Here is a 27,080-nt window from a genome sequence, read left to right on the forward strand (position 1 = left end):
CGGCCATACAAACCTTTACTTTATCTGTCTTGGTTCTGATATCTAAGTAGTTGACTTGCCTATGCTGTCACACATTAAGTATAAAGCTCTCTGAAATCACAATCACAGACGTATGCACACACATAATGTCAAACATGCCCTGACCTCATAAACCAAATAGCTATATAGTTAAATATTTATAAATAACTTAGAGAGAAAGGTAATTTCTCATCAGACAACATGGGGGAAAATAAAGTAAAACAAATAGTTTTCTGATGCAACATTTCTGCTAAAATACGTAATTCCATATTCTATAAAAATGTTTTCAAACTAACTCCTGAAAAAAGGAATTTTTCAGGGAAGCCAGAAGCCCTTGCCTAGAAGCCACTCACCTCTATGAGCCGGTCTCCTGCCTTGAGTCTGCCATCTTGAATGGCGGCCCCTCGAGGGAGGATGTTCTTGACATAAATGGGAGCTGAGCCACCTATAGTGACATCTCGGGAAGTGATGCTGAACCCCAATCCTTCTGTACCTAAGCCAGAAACAGAGACATCTGTAAGTGCTGCCCCGTATTGTGAACTGCACATGGGCGCCACACACACAGGACTGGCTCACATTCTGTCAGCTTTACATTTTATAATGTTCAGTGGCCTACACTCCTTTTAATGCTTTAAAAGTTTCAATGATGTTTTCAAGCTAAACTAAGTTTGGAAGATTTAAATTGTTTAGCTCCAGAACTCATTAATCTTTTTTGGTGGTCTTATCAAGGACAGATGCAAGTTAATGAACTCATATGTCAACTTTAAGTCTTTGGGTACCAAATGGACCTGACAGCTCTACTTGAAGAAATCAGGAATAAACACATCTGTTAAAATCTATAAAACCTTTGGGGTCTGGAGAGATTGAAACCAGAAATATTCTTAGTAACCGACCTTCCTCATACACTGAGTACAGCAACCAATGTGCACACATGAACTATGTTGCTTACCCTTGTCAAGTTCCCGTCTAAGTAACTGAAATCCTCCCATGTGTATTCTCATCCCCCACCACAGTGCACATCACACAGGGAAGAGTCCAGCTGAAAATTAGGGCTACTGAACCCTAGGATCACCCTGCCATATTTAAAGGCACTAAGGCTAATGGGATATCAGTAAGTCACTTCCTTATTTTTTTTATAGATTTATTTATTTATTTAATATGTATGATTGTTCTATCCACATGTACAACTTTATGCCAGAAGAGGGCATGAGATCCCACTACAGATGGTTTTAAGCCACCATATGGTTGCTGGGAATTGAACTCAGGACGTCTGGAAAAGCAGCCAGTGCTCTTAACCACTGAGCCATCTCTCCAGCCCAGTAAGTCACTTTCTTGATTTACATAATTAAACCTCTTCTTTGACAGGTTTCTGTGCAAACCATCTCTTTAGATCAGTACGTTGTGGAAAGGAGTCACACCCCATTACAACTCAAAAGTAATGAAAATAAATGCACCAAGGTTCAGTGTGTGGAGCCTGACCAGTATCTACTGAGTTACAGAATTTTACAAGACTTCTAATGAGCAATTTCTATTTGAGCCCATTTACTTCTCATGCTATATTTCAGATAATGGGATGGCAAATGCATGGTCATCGTGAGAGGGATGGAGATATACACAAGACGATGACGAGTATCTTAGCATGACATGAAGCTCACATAAAAATGAATCTAAAACTGTGACACATGAGAAAATATGAGGCGAACAGAAAGGAAGAGAAATGAATGCTCAGTCATCCCTGAAAGCAAACACACCATAAATATTCTCCAGTTCAAACAAAACACACATCTCTACCCAATGGGAAGCCACTTCCAGACCGACGGTTTGTCTCTGCTGCTGTCTGTACTGAGGCCTTGACTGGCAGGCTGTCTATAGGAGTTGGACTAATTATTCTTCTGAGGCTGCCCCATATGTCTCTGTGCCTTTCGTGAAACTCTAATGACTTGCAATAACATCTATTAAGAAAGAATTCTAAATTATTCTCCTTTGCAATATTAATTTGTACAAACTAAGAAGATGGGCTATTCTATGAACCACAATTCTATTAAAATATCAGCAATAACCCCTAAATCTATAAGCCAGAAATTCAGGCAATGACCTTTAAGGGAAAGATGAATAGATGTCAATTTTCATTTGGTGAAGCCAACAAAATATTTTGCTCTGATTGAAACAGATTACTGACCTTCTCCTCTGACTTTATTAAAAAGCTAATTTCTACAAAAGAGCAGGGGATTTGAGAATGCCAGAGCGGTAATAAATATTAAGAAATCATAATTATCAAAAGCAAGTGAGTTGTGGCTTTTCTGTTCTGGAGCCTCATGTGACAGAGCTCCAAAATGATTTCAGTGTGTTATCATCCCAGAGAATTCTCTTTAGTATCAAGCACTAACTCCAGCTTGTAGATTAATACCACTTAGAGCACAACAGTTTACTCTGAGTTAAACATATGTTTAACATGATCAAACTATGCTTATAATGGACTTCTTAAAAAACCTCCAACATTTCAAGAATTGGTAAAAATAATATCTTTCAGCTACAAGGAAATATTTAATTCTCGTGCAATCATTATTACCATATCTGTATTCAGTCCTAATCAAAGACAATCAACATTCTCGTCCTTAAGTATAGTCAACACAACCTACTGATGTAAAACATCTGTAGACACTGCTATAGAGGCAGCAGGTGCTTTTGTTGGATAGTCTCACTGCTAGTTAATGGAAATCAATACAAATCTAAGAGACTCTGTCATTTAGATTACCAAAAGTGAGAGAAATATTTAAATGAAAACCACCACTTTTAATTTTCTTTCATGAAGATCAGACTTTCTGAATTAGTTGAGTAAACAGAACTCTACATTTCTAAATCATACTAAAGCAAAACTACTAGTTCCTGTCTTGAAAAATAGTGGTTCTTTTATAGTGAGTAAATTGGCACTTCATGAATGAGTTCAGGTTACATCATAATTGGTCACATCTATTATTTGTGCAAAACAGCAATTGGTGAGTGTTCTTCCTTCAGTATAAAGATAAGTACAATATTATAAATAAGACTGTTTATGAAGTATCATTAGTAGAACACTGGTCAAGTATGGCACTGTCTCTCTGTAGAAGGAATCTGAGCAGGATTGTTATTCTTCATATACCCCTAATTGTGATCCTTGACATATTTCTGGTAAACAACCAAAGCCTGTCACTTGAGTGGAGAGAGAAGAACAGGAATTGGATCTTCCCCTAACTGAGAACAGACAGGAAACAGAGGGCTTCCCACACAGCTTGCAAAGTGTAGAAGCACACTGTCAAAGTCCTGTTTGTGCCAATCAAGTATTTGTAGCTTAAAAGCCAATAATCAGAAACTGTGGCTCACAGTGAGTTCAATGAAAGAATTGTTCAGGCCCACAGCCTTCTAGGCACTACTTCATTGACAAAGAGAACAACGAATGGCAAGATGTGAAAGACACTCTGGCAAGGATTTGCTGTCCACAGTTGCTGGACACAGGTAAGTCATTCTGGATGGCTCTCCAGCTGCTGTTGGAGCTGCCTGAGCTCAGGAGGGCATTTTGTTTTAATAAAGCCATAATTTGAAAGGCATGACTTTGAAGTACTTAGCTAACGGGATACAAAGAAGGTCAAGTGTGGCCACCTCTCTGTATAGTGGAAGAGACCAACAGCATGTTCTCTATGTGTGTTGTCTATGTGCATGGAACTGCCATCTACAGGAAGGGGGAATATAATAAACCAGCAAGGGTAGAGAGGACTTAGTGGCAACCATCACCATTATCTGTCAAGGATAATCTTCAAGGACATGAAGTTATATTCAGAAGAAGGAAGAACAGACAGACAACTCTGGGCTTCTTAACAACTGTGAATCAGACAGCCTCCAACATGGGTGACCTTCCCATGGCATGCTGAAGGCTACAGAGATGACTAATTTCCTGCTTATGGTGTGACTGCCAGTCAAGAGAGTCAGACCTCCATTATTGTTCTGGATATGAAAGGAAAACCTACAACCCATTTTTAGTATTAAAAATCCTAAACTAGGAATAACAGCTGACTCTTATTAAACATGTGCTGTAACCTATTCTGAACTTTTACACTTCAACTGTATTTCTTCTGCATTTGTGTGTACATGTGTGTACAAGGGCATATGCACCTGTGTGACATGCATGTGTAGGCCAGAGGTTAGTGTGAAATGTCTTCCTCAACTGTGCTCCGGCTTATGTTTTGAGACAAGGTCTCACACTGAACCTGGAGCTTGTCAATTTGTCTAGAATGAAGCTGGTCATGAAGTGATCCACCTGGCTCCACCCCCAACATGCCTGGCTTTTATGTCTACACTGGGAATCTAAACTTGGGTCCTCATGCATATGTAGCAAACACTTTACCACCAAATCCATCCCCACAGCCTTCCATTTCAAGTTTGACAGGATAGGGATAAAGATGGGGCAGAGGGCCTGACAAGCAGAGAGCCCTGGGCTTTATTCTGAGCACTGACACACTTAGACAATAACGAAAGCACAACTGTCCCCACCTCAGGACTCTCTTTGGCTAGTAGCTTATCTTAAAAGAAGGCCCACCTGCCAGTAAGGGCATCCTACCTTTCTTAAGCTGGATGTTGAGCTTCTTGCCTACTTTCTTAGTGTTGTACACACTGCCCACATTGGTACTAAGCGCATTCTGTGGAGCCAAAGCTGGGGCTGCGGGTGGTTTAGTGGAGGCATGAGCACTATGAGGTAGTCGAGGGTGAGCATCCAGTTGCTCGGGTGGATGAGTCAGTCTGGGTGCTCTGGGCAATGCGTGAGGCACAGTGTTGGCCACGCTCCTGTTGTCCACACAGTGGCTGTCAGGGCTGAAGCGGCTAGGGGAATAGTTGTTCTTCTCTCGCTGGGAGAGTTGTTCATACTGCTCCTTGTTTGCTGCCGGGACCACGTGGAACCAAATGACACGTGTACGCATGGCTTGGCGGAACATATGCTGTGCTCTGGATTTGACAAAGAATGGAAGATTCGCAAATGAGGACTAGCAGAGCAGAAGATAACATGAGCTTGATTAAGTATACTAATTAAGCAACAAGAACCAACAGACTGTTGGAACCATTCATGAAGCATGTTTGTGAGTGCTGATAAAAGCAGAATGGTTTCTCCAAATATAAATTTCTTATTGTGTAAATAAAAATGTTAAACCGATCTCTGACCATAGATAAAACAAAGTGCCCTCCATTGTAAATCGTCAATAATGATTAAGTGCTAAGACATTTATTCTAGTTTAATAATTATTCTAGTTTACTGACAGAAAACATATATAGCTTTCTATCTCACAGGTGTTTCCAACCTTCAGTCCTTTGGCCACATACATTCAGGGTAGTTATGAATTCAGTCCAACACATTTGTGGATGGCAATGACATATCACAATGTCAAAAGGTTCGATGTCCCTGCACAGAATCATGCCATAAAACTAATAAAGGCATGAAGTATTTTCTTACTGAGGGACCAAAGAAGTTTTAAAGACATAAATACTCCATAGTATACTTATGGAAATACAGGAGGCAACTAGCCACTTGTCAATTATCATCAAAACTAATTCAAGTTCATTGCAAATATGTCACAAACACTAATTCCTGCAAACAGAACCTAATGATGGATCGACTACCACCCATCTAATCTAGTTCCTACCTTGTTAAGGAGCCCTAAGACCCACTGTAAGGCAGATCCCACTCTGTTGGTCCCCAGGTCTCACATCTAAGTAAGAATGCTATTCATATCTACCCAATTTTAAAAGGGTTTTGCTGCTGTTGTTATTTTTAATTTACTAAGGATTTCAGTCAGGATAAAGAATGCACCAGAAAGACACAGTATTGTGACTCAAAGTATCCTTTCTCCTTATTTACACTATGAAAGACAAAGATGGTAATGCGAGTTCAAGTGAGCCCAGGGCAGACTTTCTGAAAGCAGAGAAACCAGTAGCCTTGTAACACTAAAATCAGGTCCAGAACTATGTGGGAACAGGTCAACTGGTTATAGGGTGCTCTAAAATATAGACAGATAGGAGTCAATACATGAAGTTTGATTAAATTCTAGATTAAAAAACTAGATAACTGCATAAAACCTCTCCTGTGGTACAGTACTCAATGTGTCAAAACACCCTATCAAAAGGTGCCACACCACCAGGGAAGAGGACCCCACTGCCACTGGCACACTTACTGCTCAAATCTTCTGTTTCGAAGATCTCCGTCATTAATCCTCACAATGCAGTCGTTCTCATGGAAGAGATTTTCTTGCTCAGCTTTTCCACCTTTCTCCAACCGCTTTACTAACAACCCCAGTGTTCTGGAACATCAAGAATGTGAACAATTACAGAGGTAAAAGTCCCTCTGTGTGCCTTAGCTCTATGGTACATGTTGACACACTCCCTTAAAAGTAGATGGACTAGAGTGTTACTGGTACATTTTCAAGTAACATTGAGACAAAACTCCCCACTGTCTAAACAATTAGTAGAAATTGACTCTTTCAATCACTACCAGAAATCATTTCTGATTTGCCATTATTACTCTTCTGAAACTAAGTGCATATTAAGTCTGCTTCAAAATGCTGGCAATGGAGCCTGTGGAAGGTATCAGCAGGTGTCACAGTCTGAACAGGGACAGGCTTAGGAATGGCTTTGGTAGGCTTCTGCTTCAGTCCAGTGGGCATGCTCACGGATGCAGCCCCTGATTCTTTCATGAAGAATGCCTAGCCTCCCTGTGCTTTATGTTTGAATGATACCAGCAAAGTCTTCAGAGAGAGTCAGAGAGACTTTCCTTTGCACACAAATTGTGAATTCAACCATAGGTCTATAATGGAAAGTTCAAAACCTGGCGAGTCTCTTCCTAAGCAAGTGATCTGCTGCCACACTCCTGGTTGAAGAAAACCAGAAGCAGGAAAACAGTTCAAAGAAGTTAGTTAACATTTCTCTCATCTGAATATCGGCACTCAAACTTCAAGACAGAGCATGAAATGAACTTCGTGGAGAAGGCGGCAAAGTAAAAAGACAAAATTATATATGTTCCTTGTAGTGGTGTGAATGAAAACACCCTACAGGCTAAGGTCGCTAAATACTCAGTCACTGGCTGTTGGTGCACTTGGGGGATGTGATGGAACCTTTAAATGTTACAGTCTTGATGGAGGAGGAGCATCACTGGGGGCCGGCTTTGAGTCTATAGCCTTGCCTTACTTCCAGTCCACCACTCTGCTTTGTATTTAGGGCTCAAGATGTGATCTCTCAGCTTCTTGCTCTGGTGGCCTCTTAGCCCTCTGGAACCATAAGCCAAAAGAAACTCCTCTTCACCAGGAGTCACTTTTGGTCATGGTCTTTTACCACAGCAATGGGAAACTAACTCAACAGTTGGTACCAGAGAGTAGGCTGTGGCCATGAAGAACCTGACCATGTTGATTTTCGGGGGAATAGGGAAGACTTGGGAACTTTGAAATAGAAAAGAAGCTGAAGGCTGTAAGTGGAGCATGCAGGGCGATCCTAGACCCCACCTGGTGAAGCATCCAACTTGTAAGAGAGTTCAAGGGCCTTTCTAGATAGTAATTCCAAGATAATGATCTGAAGTAAAAACAATTCAGAGTTACCTGTTTTATTTCTGGTCTTTTTATGATTTTTTTTCAGTGCTGGGCAAGCACTCTACCAGTGAACTTAATCATGAAACCTCATTGAAGATTGTCTTTCTAAACTGTCCTTCTATGTGACCAAATGCATTAGTAATACTAAAGAACAATAAAATATTACAAATCACTGGGTATGTTGGCACATGACTTTAATCCCAGCATTCAGGAGGCAGAGGCAGGGAGATCTTTGTGAGCTCTACCCCAGCCTGATCTATACTATAAAATGAGTTCCAAGACAACCAGGGCTGTTACACAGAGAAACCCTGTCTCAGGGCAAAACAAATTAAAAATCATAAACAAATGACTGCCCGTAGTGAAAGGCAGGAGAAAGGAAGTATACTAACCTAGGCTTCGCAGTCACTCTTGGGCAACGTTACTGGCAGGGCGCCCCAGGAGGCACAGTGACACATGGTACCAGGGAATCAGGAACTGCCTGGACTAAGGTGATGTGACTGTCATATGCACAATGCTGGAATCACTATCTCCAACTGATAGAAAGGTCAAGTGCTACAATCTGCAAACATTTCTCATTGGCTTCACTGAGCGAAAATGAAACAAAAGGAATAGGAAAAATCAAAGAACACCTCCTAAGAAAATGTACATAGTTGCAGGAGAGTGGAAAGGAACTCTGACGGGTAATCCACTGGAAGCTGAGTGTCAGGCACCCTCATTGTCCTAGAAGAAGTTGGGTGACACACAAGGCATATTTGCATGCCTGCTACTTCTGACATCAAGCTGTCTCAAGGCTGCAATGTAGGGTTCTCTGTCTCTTATGTCTCAGTCTCACTGTTTGTCTCTGTCTCTGTCTCTCTTTCTGAGACATGGTTTCACTGTGTAGCCCAGACTGTGAGAGAGGTCTCCGAGAGATCTGCCTGTCTCTGCCTCATAATTACTGGGTTTAAAGGCATGTGCCACCAGATATATATATCTCATAAACTGAATTCATCAGCTAGAGCTTCTTCTGAAGAAATTTAAAACAAAAAGACCTATGTTGTGACATTGGAGAATTAGGAGAGTTAAGAAGGCTGCAGGGCCTATGAACTGTCAAGGTACAGGATATACTTTCCTTCTTGGGAGCTACTGCCAGAGTTCTTTAGGAACAACCATGACCCATGAGAAGGAGCTGGGGGAGAAAAGGAGGGATGGCTCTTGGGAGGGGGGCATTGTTCCTGAATCAGAGCCACCCATGCCGCCTGCACTGAGCCACAAGGTGACAAAATACCTAATGTTTTATGAATGGAGCTGGGGAGATTTATGAAGAAATACTGCAGTGTGGGGTGATGTGGAAACAGGCCTGCTCCATCTCCAGCTCCCATGTGAACTTCAGGTAGATCTTACATCAGTCGCAGGTTTGCCAAAGAAATACGATTTTCTTTTCTTATTAGACTAAGATATTTCTCAAACCTACTCTTCTTCTACTGTTCACTACAAAGATTTATTTACCTTCTTATTTTAGGGAAGGGAAGGGATGGATGGAGGGAGGGAAGGGATGGATGGAGGGAGGGAAGAGATGGATGGAGGGAGGAAGGGAGGGAGGAAGGGAGGGAGGGAGGGAGGGAGGGAGGGAGGGAAGAAGGGAAGCCCTATGCCTACTAGGTACAAATCTCAATTCTGAATAATTTATTTAAAACAAAATAGACAATTACATGTCTCTCTCTCTTTAAAACCTTCCCTCACAGTTGCTGAACACTCTCTCGGGGCCAGGAGGAGGCAGACTCGCAGGAAGCGAGCTGCTGGATGCTGCATCTCTGTGTGTGATTTTGGTTGCATAATTAGAAATTTAACTGCTCAGATTATATTAAGGATTCACCACTACATTTTTACAAGGTTCATTAGCCTAATTATACACTTAATTCAAACAAACTCAGTTGCACATGTTAACATTTTAATTCTAAGTATAAATTATAACCAATGATAAAACTGAAAATAAGTAACAAATGTTTTATTGACGTTCAAATTGGCTGGGCTAGTGTGAGTTTTGCTTTGATGATCTCCACTCCCACAACTGCCATCCAGCTCCATGTGGATGATCAGTTTATCTTAATAAACGCTGACACGGTACAAACACAACAGTGAAGGCAGGGTATGTATGAATGGCTTTCCCGGCAAAAAGACCCCATCAGCTCCCCCCAGGGTTACAAGTGGGAATCAGCAATTGTAGCTCAGAACCACGGACATCGCCATGGCCGCAGTGGAGAGCCCAGAGGAAAGTTTATAGACACTTTAGTTAAAATAACAATCCTGGTAGAGAGGAGATTGTGTTCAAAATACAAGTATGAACATGACTTTATGTAAGATAATACCATATACAAAGAATGTAAAAAAGCTTTAATTTAAAAAAGAATCCTTATAAAGAATTTGGTAGAGGGCTTGCCAGCATCTATGGGGCCTTAGGCAGGATGGCCAGCACAACCTCAGAGAACATGAACTGGACGAAAAGACAGATAAAGAGGGGGAGTTTCATTCAAGTGAAGCAGAAATTAAACAACATTATTCTACTCCAATTACAAAACCACATTTTTTTTTTCTAGAACTATAAAAAGGACAGAGCCAGGTTCAACCCAGGTACCTGGGAAAGCTGCTAAAAATGGTAGGCTCCATACAGGCCACAAACCATGCTCTGCCTGCTGGAGAAGGTCAGATTCCCTGGAGCTGGAGTTAACGGGACAGCTGTCACAGATTCTGAGAACAGAATGCCGGTCTCTGCAGGAGGAGCAAGTACTCTTAAGCACTAAACCATCTCTCCATGAAATTATTTCAGAAAATAATGCCTATGGCACTTTATTTATGTGTGTATACATACATGCACATGCGACAATGCAGTTGTGGAGGTCAGAGGACAACACTGTGGAGTCAGGTCTTTTTTCAATATGTGGGACCCAGCAATGGAACTCAGGGTTCAGGTTAGCAGTAGGCAACTTTCCTTGATGAGCCATGTTTTTGGCTCCTGGTTATATTTATTAACTAATGCTTTCACGCCCAGTGTGAACAACTGCTTCCATGGTGTATGTTTCATCTGTGATGGCCATAACTCTAGGATGGGGCTGACAGATTCTGTCTTTAGAAACTACTTTGTGGCCTTACATCTGAAATAAATAAATAAAAATAATAACAAAAAATTCCTTAAATAAAATTGACAAACATCTAATTGCCAGTTGCATAAGAAAAGGTAGTATGAAAGAAAATATTTAGTAACAAAAGAAGAAAGACCCTTAGAAGCAGGTTGTGCTATGCTATGGGCATGTTTTAGGCACACTTCTGTACACTGGGAAAGATTCAGAACATGGACTACAAGAGGCAGGCTTCAGAGCCAGGTAAAACCTTTCCAGCATCATCTTCAGATGCACTGGGATTGACTCTTGTCTCGGAACAAACTAAGCACTCTTGTATGATGAGCATCTTCCTTTGGAACGTCCTCAGGGAACCAGCTACCTGTCCAGAATAACATATCTAGGACAGATTCCTTATTTTTTTCAAAGAAAGGTCAAGCACATAGTGCTTCTTGGGAGCTTTCACAGAAGGCAACAGTCAATAGTCTCAAGTCTTTTCAATCCCTGAAGCATGAGGATTGTATTTTTTAATATACATGTTTCTCAAGTCCATCAAGGAAATATACAAGCTGACAATTTTATAGTTCTGGCCCATAGTTTGGTAAATGATTTTGTATCTTGTTTTGTATTGGCCTAAGGTTATACTGTAATCATATTTTTGTATCATTGGAAAGTCTCAGAAAATTTCTCCAATAACTACAGTCAGGATAAGTCATTACTATTTTATTTTATTTTTAATCTTGTCAGTTCTTATCATAAAGCCCGGGCTGGCCTTGAGTTTAAGATCCTCCTGCTTCTGCCAAAACAGTTGGCCTGTAATTTTATTTACCAAGGGATTTGAATTCATAGCTCTGGATAGTTTTTAGAAGTAAAAGGAACATATAAAATACCCTAGTTCTGCCAAACGATCTCATAGTAATTTGTTATGAATGTCTTGAATGTGTTTACATTTGTGACTTAAAGTTCTTTGTCAGCAAGGTGGTGGTGGCATACACCTTGAATCCCAGCACTCTGAAGGCAGAAACTGGTGGATCTCTGTGAGTTCAAAACCAACCTGGTTCCAGGATATCCAGGCCTGTTACACAGAGAAACTGTCTCAAAAAAACCAAAAGCAAAGTTGTTTGTCATATGAGAGAGAAATGAAATGACAGATGTAAAGAGAAAGTGTTTCAAAGTAACGAAACTGGATAAGGAATTCTGAGGGGAATCAACTCACCACTTCTGTGAAATGTCTACAAAGAGACTTAAGTGACTCAGCAACATAAGGAGATAATCCTGTGGACTTTCCTACTGTCTCTGTGTCTAGTCTAGAGTCAGCCATCCAGAGAAGAGTTGGGAGATGAGTCATGTGAATACTGCCAATGCATGAACAACATTCAACTCACCAGAGAAAATGGCCTTCCAGAGGGCAGCGCTGGCAAGGTCAGAAATGAAGTTGCCACAGCCAAGTGGCTATAAAGCTCTCTCTGACTCAACATCACAAGTTTAAATTACTGCTTTCCTTCACTACATACAACACCTGAAGCAGCCAAGGAATGTCCCTTCTCTATGCATAATTCTCATTCTGAATTAGATTTGAAATTCTAAACAAAAAACCAAAGATTACAGCTACTTATCATTTCTATAAAAATATTCTGGGGAAATTATTGAATTAGGTATGGCTCTGGATGTGAGAGGGCCCAAGATGGGGGAAGTTTTCATGCTAACTATTCTTGGAGATTTCAATGGACATACTTGTGCTACTGTGCTCCCACTAAGGATATGTGGTTTCCTCATGAGTTCTACCTCACATATTCATTTCTGCTTTATTGCTTTGCTCAATCTGCCTGTGTAAGCTGCCATCACATTTAAAATTACCCTCTACCACTAGCCAGCCCCAGTTTCCAAATTCCAATAGGCCTTTCTACCAGCTCACAGATCATCCACCATGTAACTACAGCAAGAGTTATCACATAATATAATGATGTGATTTGTTAGCTATCACACTTATACTGCAAATCTCTGTTCACCTTACTTCCTGGTGTTCACTTTCCTTATCACAGAAAAGTTTCTTTCATGGTTTATGATGGTGAAATCTAGTCTTCTGTTGATCCATTGTTTCCTGGCACCCACCATCCTCATTACAAGGTGAGTCCTCTCAGGATTTCTAACAGAACAGAAAGGACCATCCCCAAGTGTTCTGGAGGCTCTAGTCTCCTAGAGATAGGACTCTGTGTCTAAGCAACAATATACATCTCTATTAATGTCCACCCAACTCAAGAGCTGGAAGCATCAACTTCATGAAGAAGATTGTAGACCCAGTGTGCTGGCTAGTTTTATGTCAACTTGGCACAAGCTAAAGTCATCAGAGAGGAAGGAGCCTCAATTAAGAAAATGTCTCCAATGAGATCCAGGTGTAAGACATTTTCTTAATTAGTGATCAATGGGTCCAGCCCATTGTGAATGGTCCCATCCTTGGGCTGGGGTTCCTGGGTTCTATAAAAATGGAGGCTGAGCAAGCCTGTAAGCAACTGCTCTATGGCCTCTGCATCAACTCATGCCTCCAGATTCCTGCTTTGCTTGAGTTCTTGTCCTGACTTCCTTTGGTGATGGACAGCAACGAGACAGGATTTATGAAGAGTCTGTTTTTCCTAGATCAAAGTCTTTGTTCTTTATATACGAATGCTGTACACAATTTTCCTCATTGGAAATTAAAAATGACTCAGCTCTAGAGAGGCTAGTTCTGCAGAAAAATTTGTTTGTTTACTTGAATGGGTTTTGTGCATCCAAACCCAACACCATGGTAACCACCAACTGTTGCAGGCTTTGCAATGTTTTTCTGAATTCACCCTACTGGCAGGTTTATTTCTGTTTTCTCCTTTTGCTTTAGGCTTTGTCATCTGTTTATTTTATTCTAATGTCTTTCACAGGGAGGTAGGAAATGTGTAATACAAGAGAGAAAGTAACATGTTTGCAATAAAAATACTGGTTCAGAGTTGGCACATACACAACAATCTTATTTGAGATGAATTACAGCTCACAAGAAATTTCAGATACAGCAATACTGGAAAGCTATGCCCCATGCATTTTAACTTCAAGTTTCTTTTGAGATAATTCTAAATATCTTTAAAAGAAAATAAAGCCAAGATACATTGGATAAAAAAAATATTTAACTGAAAGTTCTTTGAAGATATTTTAATGTTTTTCCAAAGTTTAAATTAAAAATAAAAGAGAAAAAAGAAAAAAATGTAATGAATAAAACACCACTCTAAAATTCAAGGTGAATGTTATAATGAGCTGCAAAAAATTTATGGTACTTCAATAGAATTTTAATAAATTCAACTTTTAGCTTCAAGTCAATCTACAGCTATATTTTAACCAAAGGAACAACATAGATTTGTACTAGCAGTCACCATAATTAATTAACAGGAAAGCAATACAATTGCTCAAGCTTAGATTAGTGCAGCCCGTGTTTGGCTATGTCCTAATTCATATTCTACTTTCCAGAACACGCAGGATAATACTTGTAGCACATGAGGCTGATTCCCTGTCACTGGTCTGGGATTTCACTGTCAGTCTCTAGCCTTAATTTGTAATGTCTGTTGTAGGCTTTCCTAACTGATGTATTTTCTCAGCTGTGGCTCTGTGTTCTTAGACATATGCCTACACTATCGAGTGTGGTTTTCTTGTCCATGTTCCATGTTCTCTGCCACTGGTCTAGGTTCTGGTCACCAGGTAGGCTCTTTTGCCTATTCTAACATCCTGTCACTGCTCTGGGCTCCTGGTTACTGGGGTACACTCCTAGTCCCTTAGTTCTAAAACACTGGAATAAGACTGCTTGCCAATTTCCCCCACGTCCCCCAGAGAGCCTACATATTTCCTAAAAGAATAAAGTAAAAACAAAACAAAACAAAACAAAAAAACTAAGGGGTTCAAAAACAAGGTAAAAACATGTTTCACCAGGTAATCAAAGTGAACAAAAAGAGGAGAGGTCACATATGCTCAGGGGTAAGCACCGGGATAGAGGGGAACACCCCATCTGGCCAAGGCACCTGCCCAACAAGCAAGCACTACTATAAAAATTAACCAAAACTATTGGAATATGATAAAGCATACAAAACAATGTTTATTGCATGGTTGCGCGGTAGAGTGAAGAAAATTCATCTGACATTTGTAAACTTTAAGGAATCATATTCTTTGCAGTAATGAGGTTGAAAATAACAGCATAACATTTGGTGTCGTGAGCATTTGGAGAGTAAAGTCAGCTTGCCCAACTTTCTAAGGAATTTTTCAAAAACCATCAGTGTCTTACCTAATTGAAGAAGTGAGCTAACAGATACAAACTTAAAACAAATTCCCACCTAAGATATCCAGGTAATTTTTAGTGTATGATTTATTTTCCCCAGATAATTGCTGTAGTTTCCTGGGGTTTGTAAATGCAGGCAGAGTTGTCAGCTTGCCAAACAGTCCAGGAAGTAGTAGGATGTGCTAAAGGTGAGTTGGTTAAGATAATCTGAACATACGAATCCTTCCTGTGCACAGAAACATCCTTGATCAGGCTATGGACGACATATATGTATAATGGAAGCAGCACTGACCCCACTGAAAACTTTTCTATTATGCATGTACGAAGTCAAACACACAAAAAAACAGTGGACAATATGATCAATTAAAAACCTCCAAAATACATTACCTGCCTCCTCGAGCACTGAAAGGCACTACATGGATTCCCAGAGGCCCTCCATCGTTGGAGACTTGTACGAGCTTTACCATATCACTGTGAGACAATGATGAATGAGGTAGCATGAACATGGACTGTCAACAAACCAAAACAGAAACAAAACAAACCAAAACGGCCAAAACACAGACATACAACACACAACAAAAGAGAACCAAACAAAAAATCCCACCAGGCGACAGGCATACGTGAACACACTCAAGAACACAGGCGTGACGATGGAGGCAGAACTGAGGTACACCTACCTGAATGCTAGTCTGATGGCATGGGGGGAGCAATCACCAGAGACAGCTGCATTAAAAAGGGCACAGAAGCGGTCCTCTCGGACCATTCTCTTCTGAGCAACATGACTTCACGCTTAGGAGATCTAGACTTCATGAACACTCTGCCCCCAATCATCTAACCTGAGCACTCTAAGGCTAGCTAAATACAGGCACTGTGGACACACAGCACACAACATGTTACAAAGTGCTCCTACGCAAGGCAATTCATCCATTCTTCCAATAACCCCAAAAGGTCAACGTTTTTGTACCTACAGGCTGACCATCCAGAGGAGACTGCTAATGTCCTTACGACTCACTGTGATGATCCAGTCACTTTCCTAAGCTACAGAGAACTACAAGAGGTTTGTGAAGCTTATCCTCTCAAATGTGCCCATGGAGGCCACCTACTTACCCTGTTTGTGACTGCTCTTTAAAATTACGAAATGTATTCCATGAACTAGCACAGAGTTACCTCTGAGCAACTGAACTCCATGTGATGGCCAGGAACTGATATTATTAAAGCCACTTCCATGAATCTTTATTATTAGTATTGCCTTGAAATTAATGAAAATTGTAATATAGAAAAGGTAAATTTTTAAACTACTTATGAGATTTTGCTTTCATTCCAGATTTTTCAACATATACATACAATTTTAGAGAGCTGTATGAGTATCAATCAATATTGGAAATAAAATTTCAATTAAATAACTATTTTAAGCAATTTGGAAAGTCATAAGTGACTACCATTGGATTTGACTAAGATCACTACACAGTTTTTATATAATACAAAATACCAAATTTTCAAACATACTTCTCATGTAAGTAGTTGGTGATAGCATATGCACTTTGACTACCCCACTTATCTAGAGACTAAGTGCAATTAATGACAGGGATAGTCAACAAATCAAAACAGAATCAGGAACAGAGATTTTGATTACACATACTAATTAAAATAAAAGTCAGGTGTGCTGGCATATGCCTACAATCACAGAATCCAGGAAGCTGAGGCAGGAGGACTGCTATAGGTTTGAGACCAACCTAGGCTATCCAGTGAGACCCTTCTCTAAACAAATGCATCATCCACACAACTAAAATGTTTACTTAAGTAACATTACGTATAACATTTTTCATTCCATTACATAAAAACCTGTTGAAAATCACTAATACTATTTGAGCATTAACATTTCAATGAAGAAAGGCCCAATTTGAATAGCTTTACTTTATTCTATATTCTGTCTTTAAAAAAAATGACGGTGCCTCAATCATCTCTAAAACAGAAATATCATAAATGCTGGCCACTTATGTGTAAACTCATGCTATCCACCTCGCTTAGAAGACCAAGAGAACACTGAACTATTTATAAATATGTTGTTGTTTTCACAAAGGAAAGATCAGTATGACTGCCCTCCCTGCTCCTGTATACCAGGGGGAGGTACTAAGAGCAGGCGCCACTATAAACATGCTAAAATCCAGCATAGCTTTAAAGCTGTGAAGGAGGAAAAGGCTAAAATCACGTTCTGCACTCCCACACTATGGCATTCATCATCCCATCAAGTATCCTCACAGATCCTGTTTCTTCAACTAAAATGTGCACACGTGTGTGTGGGGGGGACGGGGACCAATAAACACTTTATCCAATTAGTATGAAGAACAAAATATATATGATTTTTTTCTTTTAATTTAGCAAATTTGAACAAATGATCAACGTACAGACAGAAAAAGCCATCTGAAAACAGTTACAGTGTATACAGAGCTCTTAACATACTATGTTAATCTAACTTAGTAGTTTTTGCCAGGCATGAAACCCAGGGCAGGTACACATGAGCTTCCACACCAAGCAAGATGTTCTTGGAGAAAATGAAGCAACTCAGGCATGGCTTTCACCTAAGCACAAACATTCTGCATGCCATATGCTTCTAGAACACTTGATGCATTAATGATGCTACACATACACAGTACAGATTGAGGCCAAACCATAGGAACTTACTCGAGAGAAAAGTTGGGCATATTCTCCAAGCCTGTGTCAGCATGTCCAACTGGCTCCACTCGGCTGCTGTCTTCTTCTGCGCCTTCTTCATCCTAGAGGCAGTGTGACAAAGAAAAGCATACTGGGTTAGAAGGAAGCTAAAAAGCACTATGACTCTGTTAAAAGGGCTATGTCTAAGGAGGGGGCTCTTGGTTGGTAAAACAGGAATGCTTTCCTGAATAAGCAAGGGTCTCAAGAGTCAATGTGTTCCAAGAGGTCAACAAGCACTCCCAGAATAGGAAAGAAAACCTAACTGTAATTGATGCTAATATGTTCATCTTGTTATTTGCCCATCAATTTCTGAATGTATGTTTTAGGCAGTAATTATATTGCTGCAGTGTTGTGATATATTCATAAGCGAACATCTTTATACTGGACATTATAGCCTAAATTACTTCAAAGGCAAAAACAGTTGGGGTGCTAATAAACCATGACCACTTACCGCAGACTTCTATACCAAATTCTTCCCCCTCTTTATCTATTAGCAGCTTGTCAAATGAGAATTTAGTAGGTAAAATTCCACACCTAAATCCTTGTTCCAGGGAGTTTTCCCAAAAAGCAACCCCAAGCAACTGACTTTCACAGGTTACTAAGACTCTTACCTGTTTAGTGGTACACAGCAAGACCCAAGGCAAGAAAAAGTAAATACATTCAGGTGTACAGTCGTTGTACTTGCATGTGCCTTTGAAAATGCACTATTGTATCACAGATATTGTTTAGTATATTGGTATTACAAAAGACCAAGGCAGAATAAATGTAGTTTCCATAAATAAATGAAACACAACCTACCTAAGAGCCCACCTTAGTTTATCATCTTGCCTAATATCTTTGCATTGAAGAGTTCACTAATTAATCTTTACGTGGCTCTTCGAGACCACTTGAATGATGATGAAAATGCCTGATTGTTATCAGCATTCTTAACTAAATCAACATACTTACAAAAGACTCATTTTCCAAATACACTGGTTCAGAGGACCAAGTTTATTTCAACTTGAATGAACTGTCTGGCAACAGTGACAGACTCTGTAAAATCTTGCTAGTCAAAGCAAAACTACCTCCCAGCAACCTCTAGAGTTGTTAAAAGGGAACTATTAGGTATATCTTAATTTATCTACTTCTATGATCATAAAAATAATATATATATATATATAATTTTATTTTCATTTCTGTTTTATTTCTATTTCTTTACTTATAGTATTTATTTATTATTGTTTGTTTCACTGGGAATTTATTAAATCATCTATGCTGGGAAAGGGAACCCACGAATGAAAAACATTTTATTTTATTTGAGACAGGATCTTATAGTTCAGGCTGACCTCAAACTTGCTTTATAGCTAAGGATGACATTAAACTCCTGATTCCCTTGACTCCCCCTTCCAAATGGTGAGATAGGCATGTGCCCATGCCTGGCAAATTTCCTATTTTTCCACATACATTACTTAACAGAGTGTGTGTGTGTGTGTGTGTGTGTGTGTGTGTGTGTGTGTGTGTGTGTGTGTATACGTGCGTGCATGTGCATGCATGCCATCAACAGACACAACTGTCAACAAAATGACAAACAGGACAAACAACCCAGAGCCTTCCTGAAGCAGCTTCGAGAAAGGCAGATGATTTCACCTCCTTCCTGCCATCACCAAAGAATGCAGAGTCAGGAGGAGAGGGCACTGCGCTGTTCCAGCTGTGGCAGGCATCCAGGTAGGGGCAGGCAAGCCTGTGCATCCTGCATGCCCTGGGCTGAGGAGCTGGGTGCTTGAAGATTGATGCTCCTGTGCTTTGAGAGGCTCTAATATGTACTTCTTAGCCATCTATCTCTCTTAAGCACCAGCACATAATACATCTCAAAGGTTAACAGCATCTTGAACCTGCCTGAGAACAGCACTTTGAATGTAAACACCTACTCCCTAAATGATGCTTCTCCATTGGGAGTTGGGCGAGTTGGGAGATGGCAGGGGCGTTTATAAGCTGGATGTAAAGAAAAAAAATAAAGGTCTTACCAGTTAAAGACATTTTGTTTTAAGATACATTAATAATTTAAGTCTCACTAAAATGTCACCAAGATGCATCCCCTGCTCAGACACCTATGTGCCACCAGGAAAACAGCCACATTAAGGAGACGCACCAGGAAGAGGCAATTTGCAGAGTATTTCCCTACAGTAGGTACCCCCAGACCCTTGAGCATGCAAAAGACTCTAGAGATCTGGATATGGTGGTCAGTTTGGGCCACGACACTTCCTTTCATGAGACTGCACTCAGTTGCTGAGGAAACTACAGATTAGCATCTCTAACCCTTTGCATGGGTCAGCATCAGCTCCTACACCGTTTGTCTTTTTAAAAGCTATGTACACACAATTACTGTCAGCAAAACTAAATACTGCATCCCACTTTAACCATAAAAAAATGAAACTCTACGATCACACGATCAATATTCAAGGACGATCACATTAGTTTAAGCTAGATGCCAGTAAGGTAAGACAGCAGAGCGGTTTCCACCTCCTATTTTATTTAAGGATACAGAGGTTAAAAGCTCAGGCTGAAGTGTTAAAAACACCTGAGAGCGATGCTGGGGGAGATCTGGTGACTACTTTCTTTGTCTATACGCCTTCTGCAAACTGGGGACAAGACAGACATGTTCGTTTCTGGAACGGAGGAAACAAAGATGACCAATGCCCCAGTATAACACAGTGTTGGAGCACTGTGCTACTGCAAAACTTGACAATTGACATGTCATCAAAAGCAAGTACTGGAGGCTGGAGAGTGGAAGTCCATGTGCAACTTGTTCAGAGGAGCTGAATTTGATTCTCAGCTCACACATCTAAAGGTTCAACAACCATATATAATTCCAGCTAGAGGAGAAATGAGGACTCTGGCCACTGCGAGTGTCTGCACTCATGTATATCCCCACACAGAAATACACAGGCAGGCCACTGCGAGTGTCTGCACTCATGTATATCCCCACACAGAAATACACAGGCAAATAACTAAAATAATAACAATAATTCCAAAAAAACCCTAAGAACTTGATGCAAGAGATACACCTTAATAAATATTTCGCGGTAACTATGTACCAAAACAACACACTTAAAATTTTATTTGTTTGTATATATGAGTGCGTGTTTACATGAGTGCATGTATACCACATGTGTGTATAGGAGTCCATGGAGGCTGAAAGAAGACATTAGATGTCCTGGAATGAAAGTTACAGATGGTTGTGAGCATCCATGTAGATGGAACTGAATCCAGGTCCCCTGCATGAGCAACAAGTGCTTTTAACCATTGAGCAATCTCTCCAGTCCCTAATATAATACATTTTTTAGAGTAATGGTGAGCTTGCATACTGTCCTTTCATATTCTGCATGCCTTGCAAAATAGCTTAATAGAAACATTCTGCCCATTCAATTACATGAAAAATCCACACTTGGGAAACTTGTATAACACCTGATGTTTATTGTGCTTCAAGGAACACAAAGGATTTTCATTGTGAAATGCCTCTGGGATGAGAAAAATCAAGTGTGTGTGTGTGTGTGTGTGTGTGTGTGTGTGTGTGTGTGTGTGTACACAACATCAGGTGGAAGAAGAAAACTCTGTTAAGAAACTACTCAGATTGGAAAAAGTGCAGAGACAACTAGCCAAACTAGTGGAAACACATGAACTGTGAACCAATAGCTGAGGAGCCCCCATGGAACTGGGGGCCCTCTGGATAAGTGAGACAGTTGTTTAGCTTGCATTGTTTAGGGGCCCCCCAGGCAGTGAGACCGGGACCCGTCCTTAATGCATGAGCTGGCTTTTTGGAACCTATTGCCTATGCTGAGACACTTGCTCAGCCTGGGTGCAGGGAGGAGGGGATTGGACCTGCCTCAACTGAATCTACCAGGGTGAGCTGAATCCCCAGGGGAGTCCCTGCCTTGGAGGAGGTGGGAATGGGGAGTGGATTGGGGAGGAAGGCTGGGGGGGGGGGAGGAGGGAGGACAGGGGAATCCATGGTTAATATGTAAAATGAATAGAAAATCTTTTAATAAAAAATTTAAAAAAGGAAAATATTCAGAGAGAAAGAATCTTAGCTCCTCCAAAGTTTGCAGGTGAGCCTAGAATATCTTTATGGACCCTGCCAGATGTAGGCCTCGTGATAGACAGACATAAACTGATCACAACTCCAAAGCCAGTTTGATCCTTACACACAGCAGTTCCCTTGCAGGAGCTTTTACAAGGTAGTAAGAAGAGGGGGCCTGATAAGCAGAGAACCAAGAACAAAAGGCAAGATCACTGTGGCTAGAGAGTGAGAAACTCTGCCTATGTTCGGAGCTGTGTACTGTGCAAATGCCCTCAAAACAAGTCCATACAGAACGAAGGGAGGACCCCAGGGACCCATTAAAACCAAAGTATTCTTATGTCACATACTACCTGCACAGGCTGGTTTTCTGTGTCCACTTGACACAAGCTAGAGTCATCAGAGAAGAAGGGACCTCAATTGAGAAAATGCCTCCATGAGATCTAGCTGCAAGGCATTGTCTCAAGTGGTGATCAATGTGGTGGTGCCATCCCTAGGCTGGTGGTTCTGGGTCCTATACAAAGCAGGTTGAGCAACCCAGGAGAAGCAAGCCAGTAAGCAGCATCCCTCCACGGCCTCACCATCAGCTCCTGCCTCCAGGTTCCTGCCCTGTCTGAGCTCCGGTCCAGACTTCCTTCAGAGATGACCAGCAAAGTGGAAGTGTATGCCAAATAGATCCTTTCCTCCTCCACTCGCTTTTTGGTCACAGTGTTTGGTCACATCAATAGAAATCCTAACTAGCACACTACCGTTACAGAGTGCATACTAATAAAAGCCTAATGGTCAAGGGAGCATGTGTGCAGTATATTTTCAGACACACAAGGTTTTCACTCCCTGCACACTTCTTCTTGCATACTTGTTCAGGACTGCACTCTAGCAAAACCCTAGAAGCTCAAGCAGAGCAATGGACAGAACTATGGAGTCTCAGATGGAGGGGAAGGAGCAGTTGGAGCAGAAGGCTGAAGGTATCTGTAAGCCTGGCCCCACAAGGAAAGAGAAACAGTAATCCGTCTGATTTTACAAATAACTTGGACAAAAATCAGGCACTTTAATAATCCCAATAGAGAATGTGAGTTGGGAGAAAGATACATATTGAAAAAATTAACAATTTTTTTAAGTATAAGAAATTACCTTCAAGAACACATGTAAGAGTTGAGATTGATCAGAGTGCCTTGTTACTGAAGCTGTGCACAATCGTCCACTGTGCTCTACCACAGCTCCAAATGGACTCCAGGGAGAATAAGAGCAAGAAAGAGATGCAGCCCAAGACTGACATCTTTTCCAATTTTCCATTCCAGGGAATCAAAAGATTCCAGGAAACGAAGGACATTACTGTATCATGTGAACCACAGAGGAGGACTGTGGGGGACCTCTGGGGAGAAAGTCTCCAATACTGAGAGGAGAGGCTGAGGGGGGTTTCTGATCCTGAACACTGCCACACTGTTTCCTTTCATTCTGAGTGCAGTGTGTGAAATGCCTGTCATTGATGGAGAACCTTTTAGATTCAGCCAAGCATCTAGTCCCTCTAGGCCACTTGCCATTAGACTTATTTTTGAAGATAGAAGGCAAGGAGCCCATGCCTAGTCCCAAGGATGCTAAGGTGTGCTCTCCCAGTACACACTCCTCAAGGGTCCATTTCGTAGGTGGTGAGTTGACAGATCAGGTAAAGGACTCACAAGTGGACAGTTTCCAGGGCCTCAGAAAAAGCCAGCATCTCAGTAACTTCAGCATGGACACATCTGCTTATATACTTTGTGTTAAGTACAGATGTAATTTACTCATTAGGATAACACACACAACAAAAACTCCACTGTACTATTTATTTTTGCAAGCTTCCAGCACAAAAAGAACCCCAAAATCTAAAGCTTAAACTCTCACTGTATTATTAGAAAGAAAGGGAGGAACTGAGGCAAGGATGAAGGGAGGGATGGAGGGAGGGAAAAGAAAGGGGGAGAGAGGGGACACAGAAAGAGAGAAAAAAAGAAAAGAGAAGAAAAGAAAGCATGAAAGTGTCATGGAGTCAAAGGGGAGAAAAGAATGAGAAGCTCATTAATTTGGCTGAGAACAGGAAATAAACTTTGGCGCAAATGGGCAATCGTGTAAAGTGAGCTTCAATATAGCTTATATGTTATAAGCTAACTCTAGAGTGCACGGGTGTAACTAACCAACCTCGTTCAGTCCCAAGCTGAAGACTGCTGGGTTCTACCCAAGAGCCAAAGTCGACTTGCAATCTCTGTACTGTACTTCTTTTCTTTCTGGTTATGAAAATAACTCATTCAGCATCCTGGACACTTCCTCTGGAATTTTGCCAGGTTCTAGAATCTTTATTTATATAAATTAATCTTTGTTTGTGCATTCGTTCTGGCTCTATTTAACCAGTCTCTCTGTTAACAGAGAAAACAATGAACACTTGATACACACAGCAGAGTGAGAAGTTTGCGGTCAGTTACTCCAGAACTGAAGGCTCTATCTATGTGAAGCTCCTGTGCCAGGCTTCTTGTGAAACCTCAGTGTTCTGACTCTCTTCCATTATCCTAGTAACATAAAGCCTTGGGGTTAGGGCCTCAGAGCACCACGGGACACTTTGCGTGACTCATGCAAGCCATGCAGTAAGGAAAACTGCACTTGTCTAACTAAATATCCTCTAACTGTGGAGAGCCTTAAAACTGGCTCTAGCTGTCCTCTTGTCCTCTATTGGAGAGTCAAATATCTTCACATCTTCATATAAAATTCCAAAGTCCAAAGGTTAGGTGGATGCCACAGCAAGATAAATGAGAACAACTAGCAAAGTTATGGCTTCAACCCTGCCTTCATCATTACTGAGTAGAGCAAATGTAGAAATGGTTGCAGGATCGGAACAACAGCACTCGTCTGCTTCACAGTGCCCTCTCCATCCAAACAGATGCGATCGCCCACCTGTCTTTAGACATACAGTATTCCAAGGAACTTTGAAAATAAAAGACCACAGTTGTAAATAGTAATTTATCATTTAAAAAATCACTTCATTAAATACTAAAATTGTATTTCTCTCCATACATTTCCTACCTGCCTATCACAGATTTTTATGCTTAAATATTAAAAGGAAATGGGTGACCCTGTGGTAACCACTCAAATTTATAATCTCTCAAATGCTCTTATGATTTTTATCAGAACAAAAAATTTTAAATAATTTTGCTAGAAAAATTGTCAAATATTCCTTATCACACTTTTGACAGTAATTGGAGAATTTGCCTAACTAAATGAAAGACGTGTTACTTAATAAACTACAGCATCTTAGGGAAAATATTTATTCGGATGTAGACAAAATGAATGAAGCTACATTTTTTTTATTACATTTGGTAGATAATTCTAGAGGGACGTGGCTTTCAAGTCTTCTGAGAATTGTGAAAATTCTGAGGATTCCATAAGGTGTCTGTATAAGAGGCTTCCATAACGAAGCATGTAGCTACATGGAAAACTGGTCAGTTTCTCAGGAGAAAGAACTGTGGCCAGAGGGACTTCACAACAGAATGATAAGACCAAATCAGCCCCCCAAAAAGCCAAAACAAGGAGGTTGGGGACAGAAGTTAACCTCATGGTCACTGTATTCTCTGAGAGTTTTGGAGGTGGGGGAGGCCAAATTACAACAATCAAAACTAGGCAGGAGCTAGGGTTTGACACCCAACATTCAGAAAGTAAGGGGTAGGAGATGGCAAGTTTGAGGCCACCTGAGGTGCAACCACAGACCCTGACTTAGGTGGAAAGAGCAGTGGAGGAAATTATCTAATCTTGATAGGCTACATGCATCTAAAAATCCATTCAGTTTGCTTGGATTTTCCAGTTCAGTGGAATATGTTTTAAAGGTATATCATAATAATTTCCTGAAATTCATCAGTGTCTGCCATAATGGCTTCCTTTTCATCTCTAAATTTATTTCCTGGGGGAGGGGTCACTCTCCCTCCTCCCTCTCTCATTAGTTTGGTTACAGGTTTCTCAATATATCAAATAAAATTGAACAACAAAAAAAAATTTAGTTCAAACACTCTCCACAGACAGGACTAATTTGTAAGATCCTATAAAATAAAAATTTCTACTGGAACAAAGTTAACAGTGGCCTACGGTGGACTTTCAATAGTAGACTAGAATAATAACACTGGCTTTATGGTGAACACTAACGATAAGTACTATAATAGGAATAGTTGGAAACTATGCATTTTGTAATATGACGAAAGTTGTCTTCTATCAATAGCATCTAATTTGTATTAAGTAATGCTTAAAAATGTTTGATCATCTGGCATGGTGGCACACACCTGTAATCCTAGTACTTGGAAGGAAGAGGTAGAAGGATCCCATTGATTTCCAGGCAACCTGGACTACATAGTGAGAACCTTTCTTTAAAAAAAGATGAAAAATGTTTATATATATATATATATATATATATATATATATATATATATGTACATGTGAAATGTAAAAAACAAAAGTAAATACATATTACAAAGGTTTTGCTGGAGAGAGCAAGGTACATGTAGCAAACACCCTATTTATTCAGGGTGTGGATTTTCATCCCAGAAGGTCAACTTTTCCTTGCCTTAAAACTCTTTTTTATCTCTACCACATAGCAAATTTGAAGTTGACCCAGAATATATGACACCGTGTCTCAAATAAATAAATAACCTTTAAAAATAGAAATTTCATGTACTGAGGTTAAAGCAACAAAAAGAAAATAAAATGAAATAGAGGGCTGGTGAGATGGTAAGGTAGGTCAAGGCACAAGGCTGACAAGCTGAGCTTGATACCCATAAACCACATGGTGATGGACAAAGAGATGCCTCCAGGTTGTCCTCTGATGTTAGTATGTGTGTGTCCAGATACACACACACTCTAAATAATACATGAAAATTTAGTAAAAATATTTAAGTCAGTAATAAACAATCTTAAGGAAATATTGACACTAATAAGAGCAAGTCCTCAAAACAAAATTTAAAAACATATGATTCAATCGCAGTGCCAAAATATCTCTCTCTCTCTCTCTCTCTCTCTCTCTCTCTCTCTCTCTCTCTCTCTCTCACACACACACACACACACACACACACACACATACTCACTCACTCAATCACTCACTCACTCACTCTACATGTACATACAGAAAACAGAAACTCAAACACTAGCATGCACTGAGGACCCTAGTTAACGCTGCCATTCCCAGCCCCCATATAATCCTTAGCACAGCCCTGCATCATAACTAGAAAAACAAACTCGCAGTGTCTTTATAGCGCAGGACCAACCACAGACCCACAGGGCAAGCCACTGATCCCGAACAAGGTATAACCCGGAGA

The 27,080-nt window shown here is 40.5% G+C and overlaps 1 protein-coding gene across 8 annotated transcripts in view; it reads right to left on the minus strand.

Annotated features, from left to right (window-relative positions):
* The window catches only part of Pard3 (par-3 family cell polarity regulator), a 539,860-nt gene that overhangs the window by 234,060 nt on the left and 278,720 nt on the right, over positions 1 to 27,080 (minus strand). For 7 of the 8 annotated variants that reach the window (XM_036187588.1, XM_036187587.1, XM_036187590.1 and 4 more), the window contains 5 exons: positions 17,679 to 17,770; positions 15,384 to 15,467; positions 6,213 to 6,338; positions 4,610 to 4,992; positions 372 to 511 (listed from right to left, as the gene is read on the minus strand). In XM_036187588.1, the coding sequence (XP_036043481.1) occupies positions 372 to 511; positions 4,610 to 4,992; positions 6,213 to 6,338; positions 15,384 to 15,467; positions 17,679 to 17,770 (825 nt within the window). The remainder of the gene's footprint in view (positions 1 to 371; positions 512 to 4,609; positions 4,993 to 6,212; positions 6,339 to 15,383; positions 15,468 to 17,678; positions 17,771 to 27,080) is intronic. The other variant, XM_036187591.1, reaches the window with a different exon arrangement.

Source organism: Onychomys torridus, chromosome 5, assembly GCF_903995425.1.
Source record: "Onychomys torridus chromosome 5, mOncTor1.1, whole genome shotgun sequence".
Lineage (NCBI taxonomy): Eukaryota > Metazoa > Chordata > Mammalia > Rodentia > Cricetidae > Onychomys > Onychomys torridus.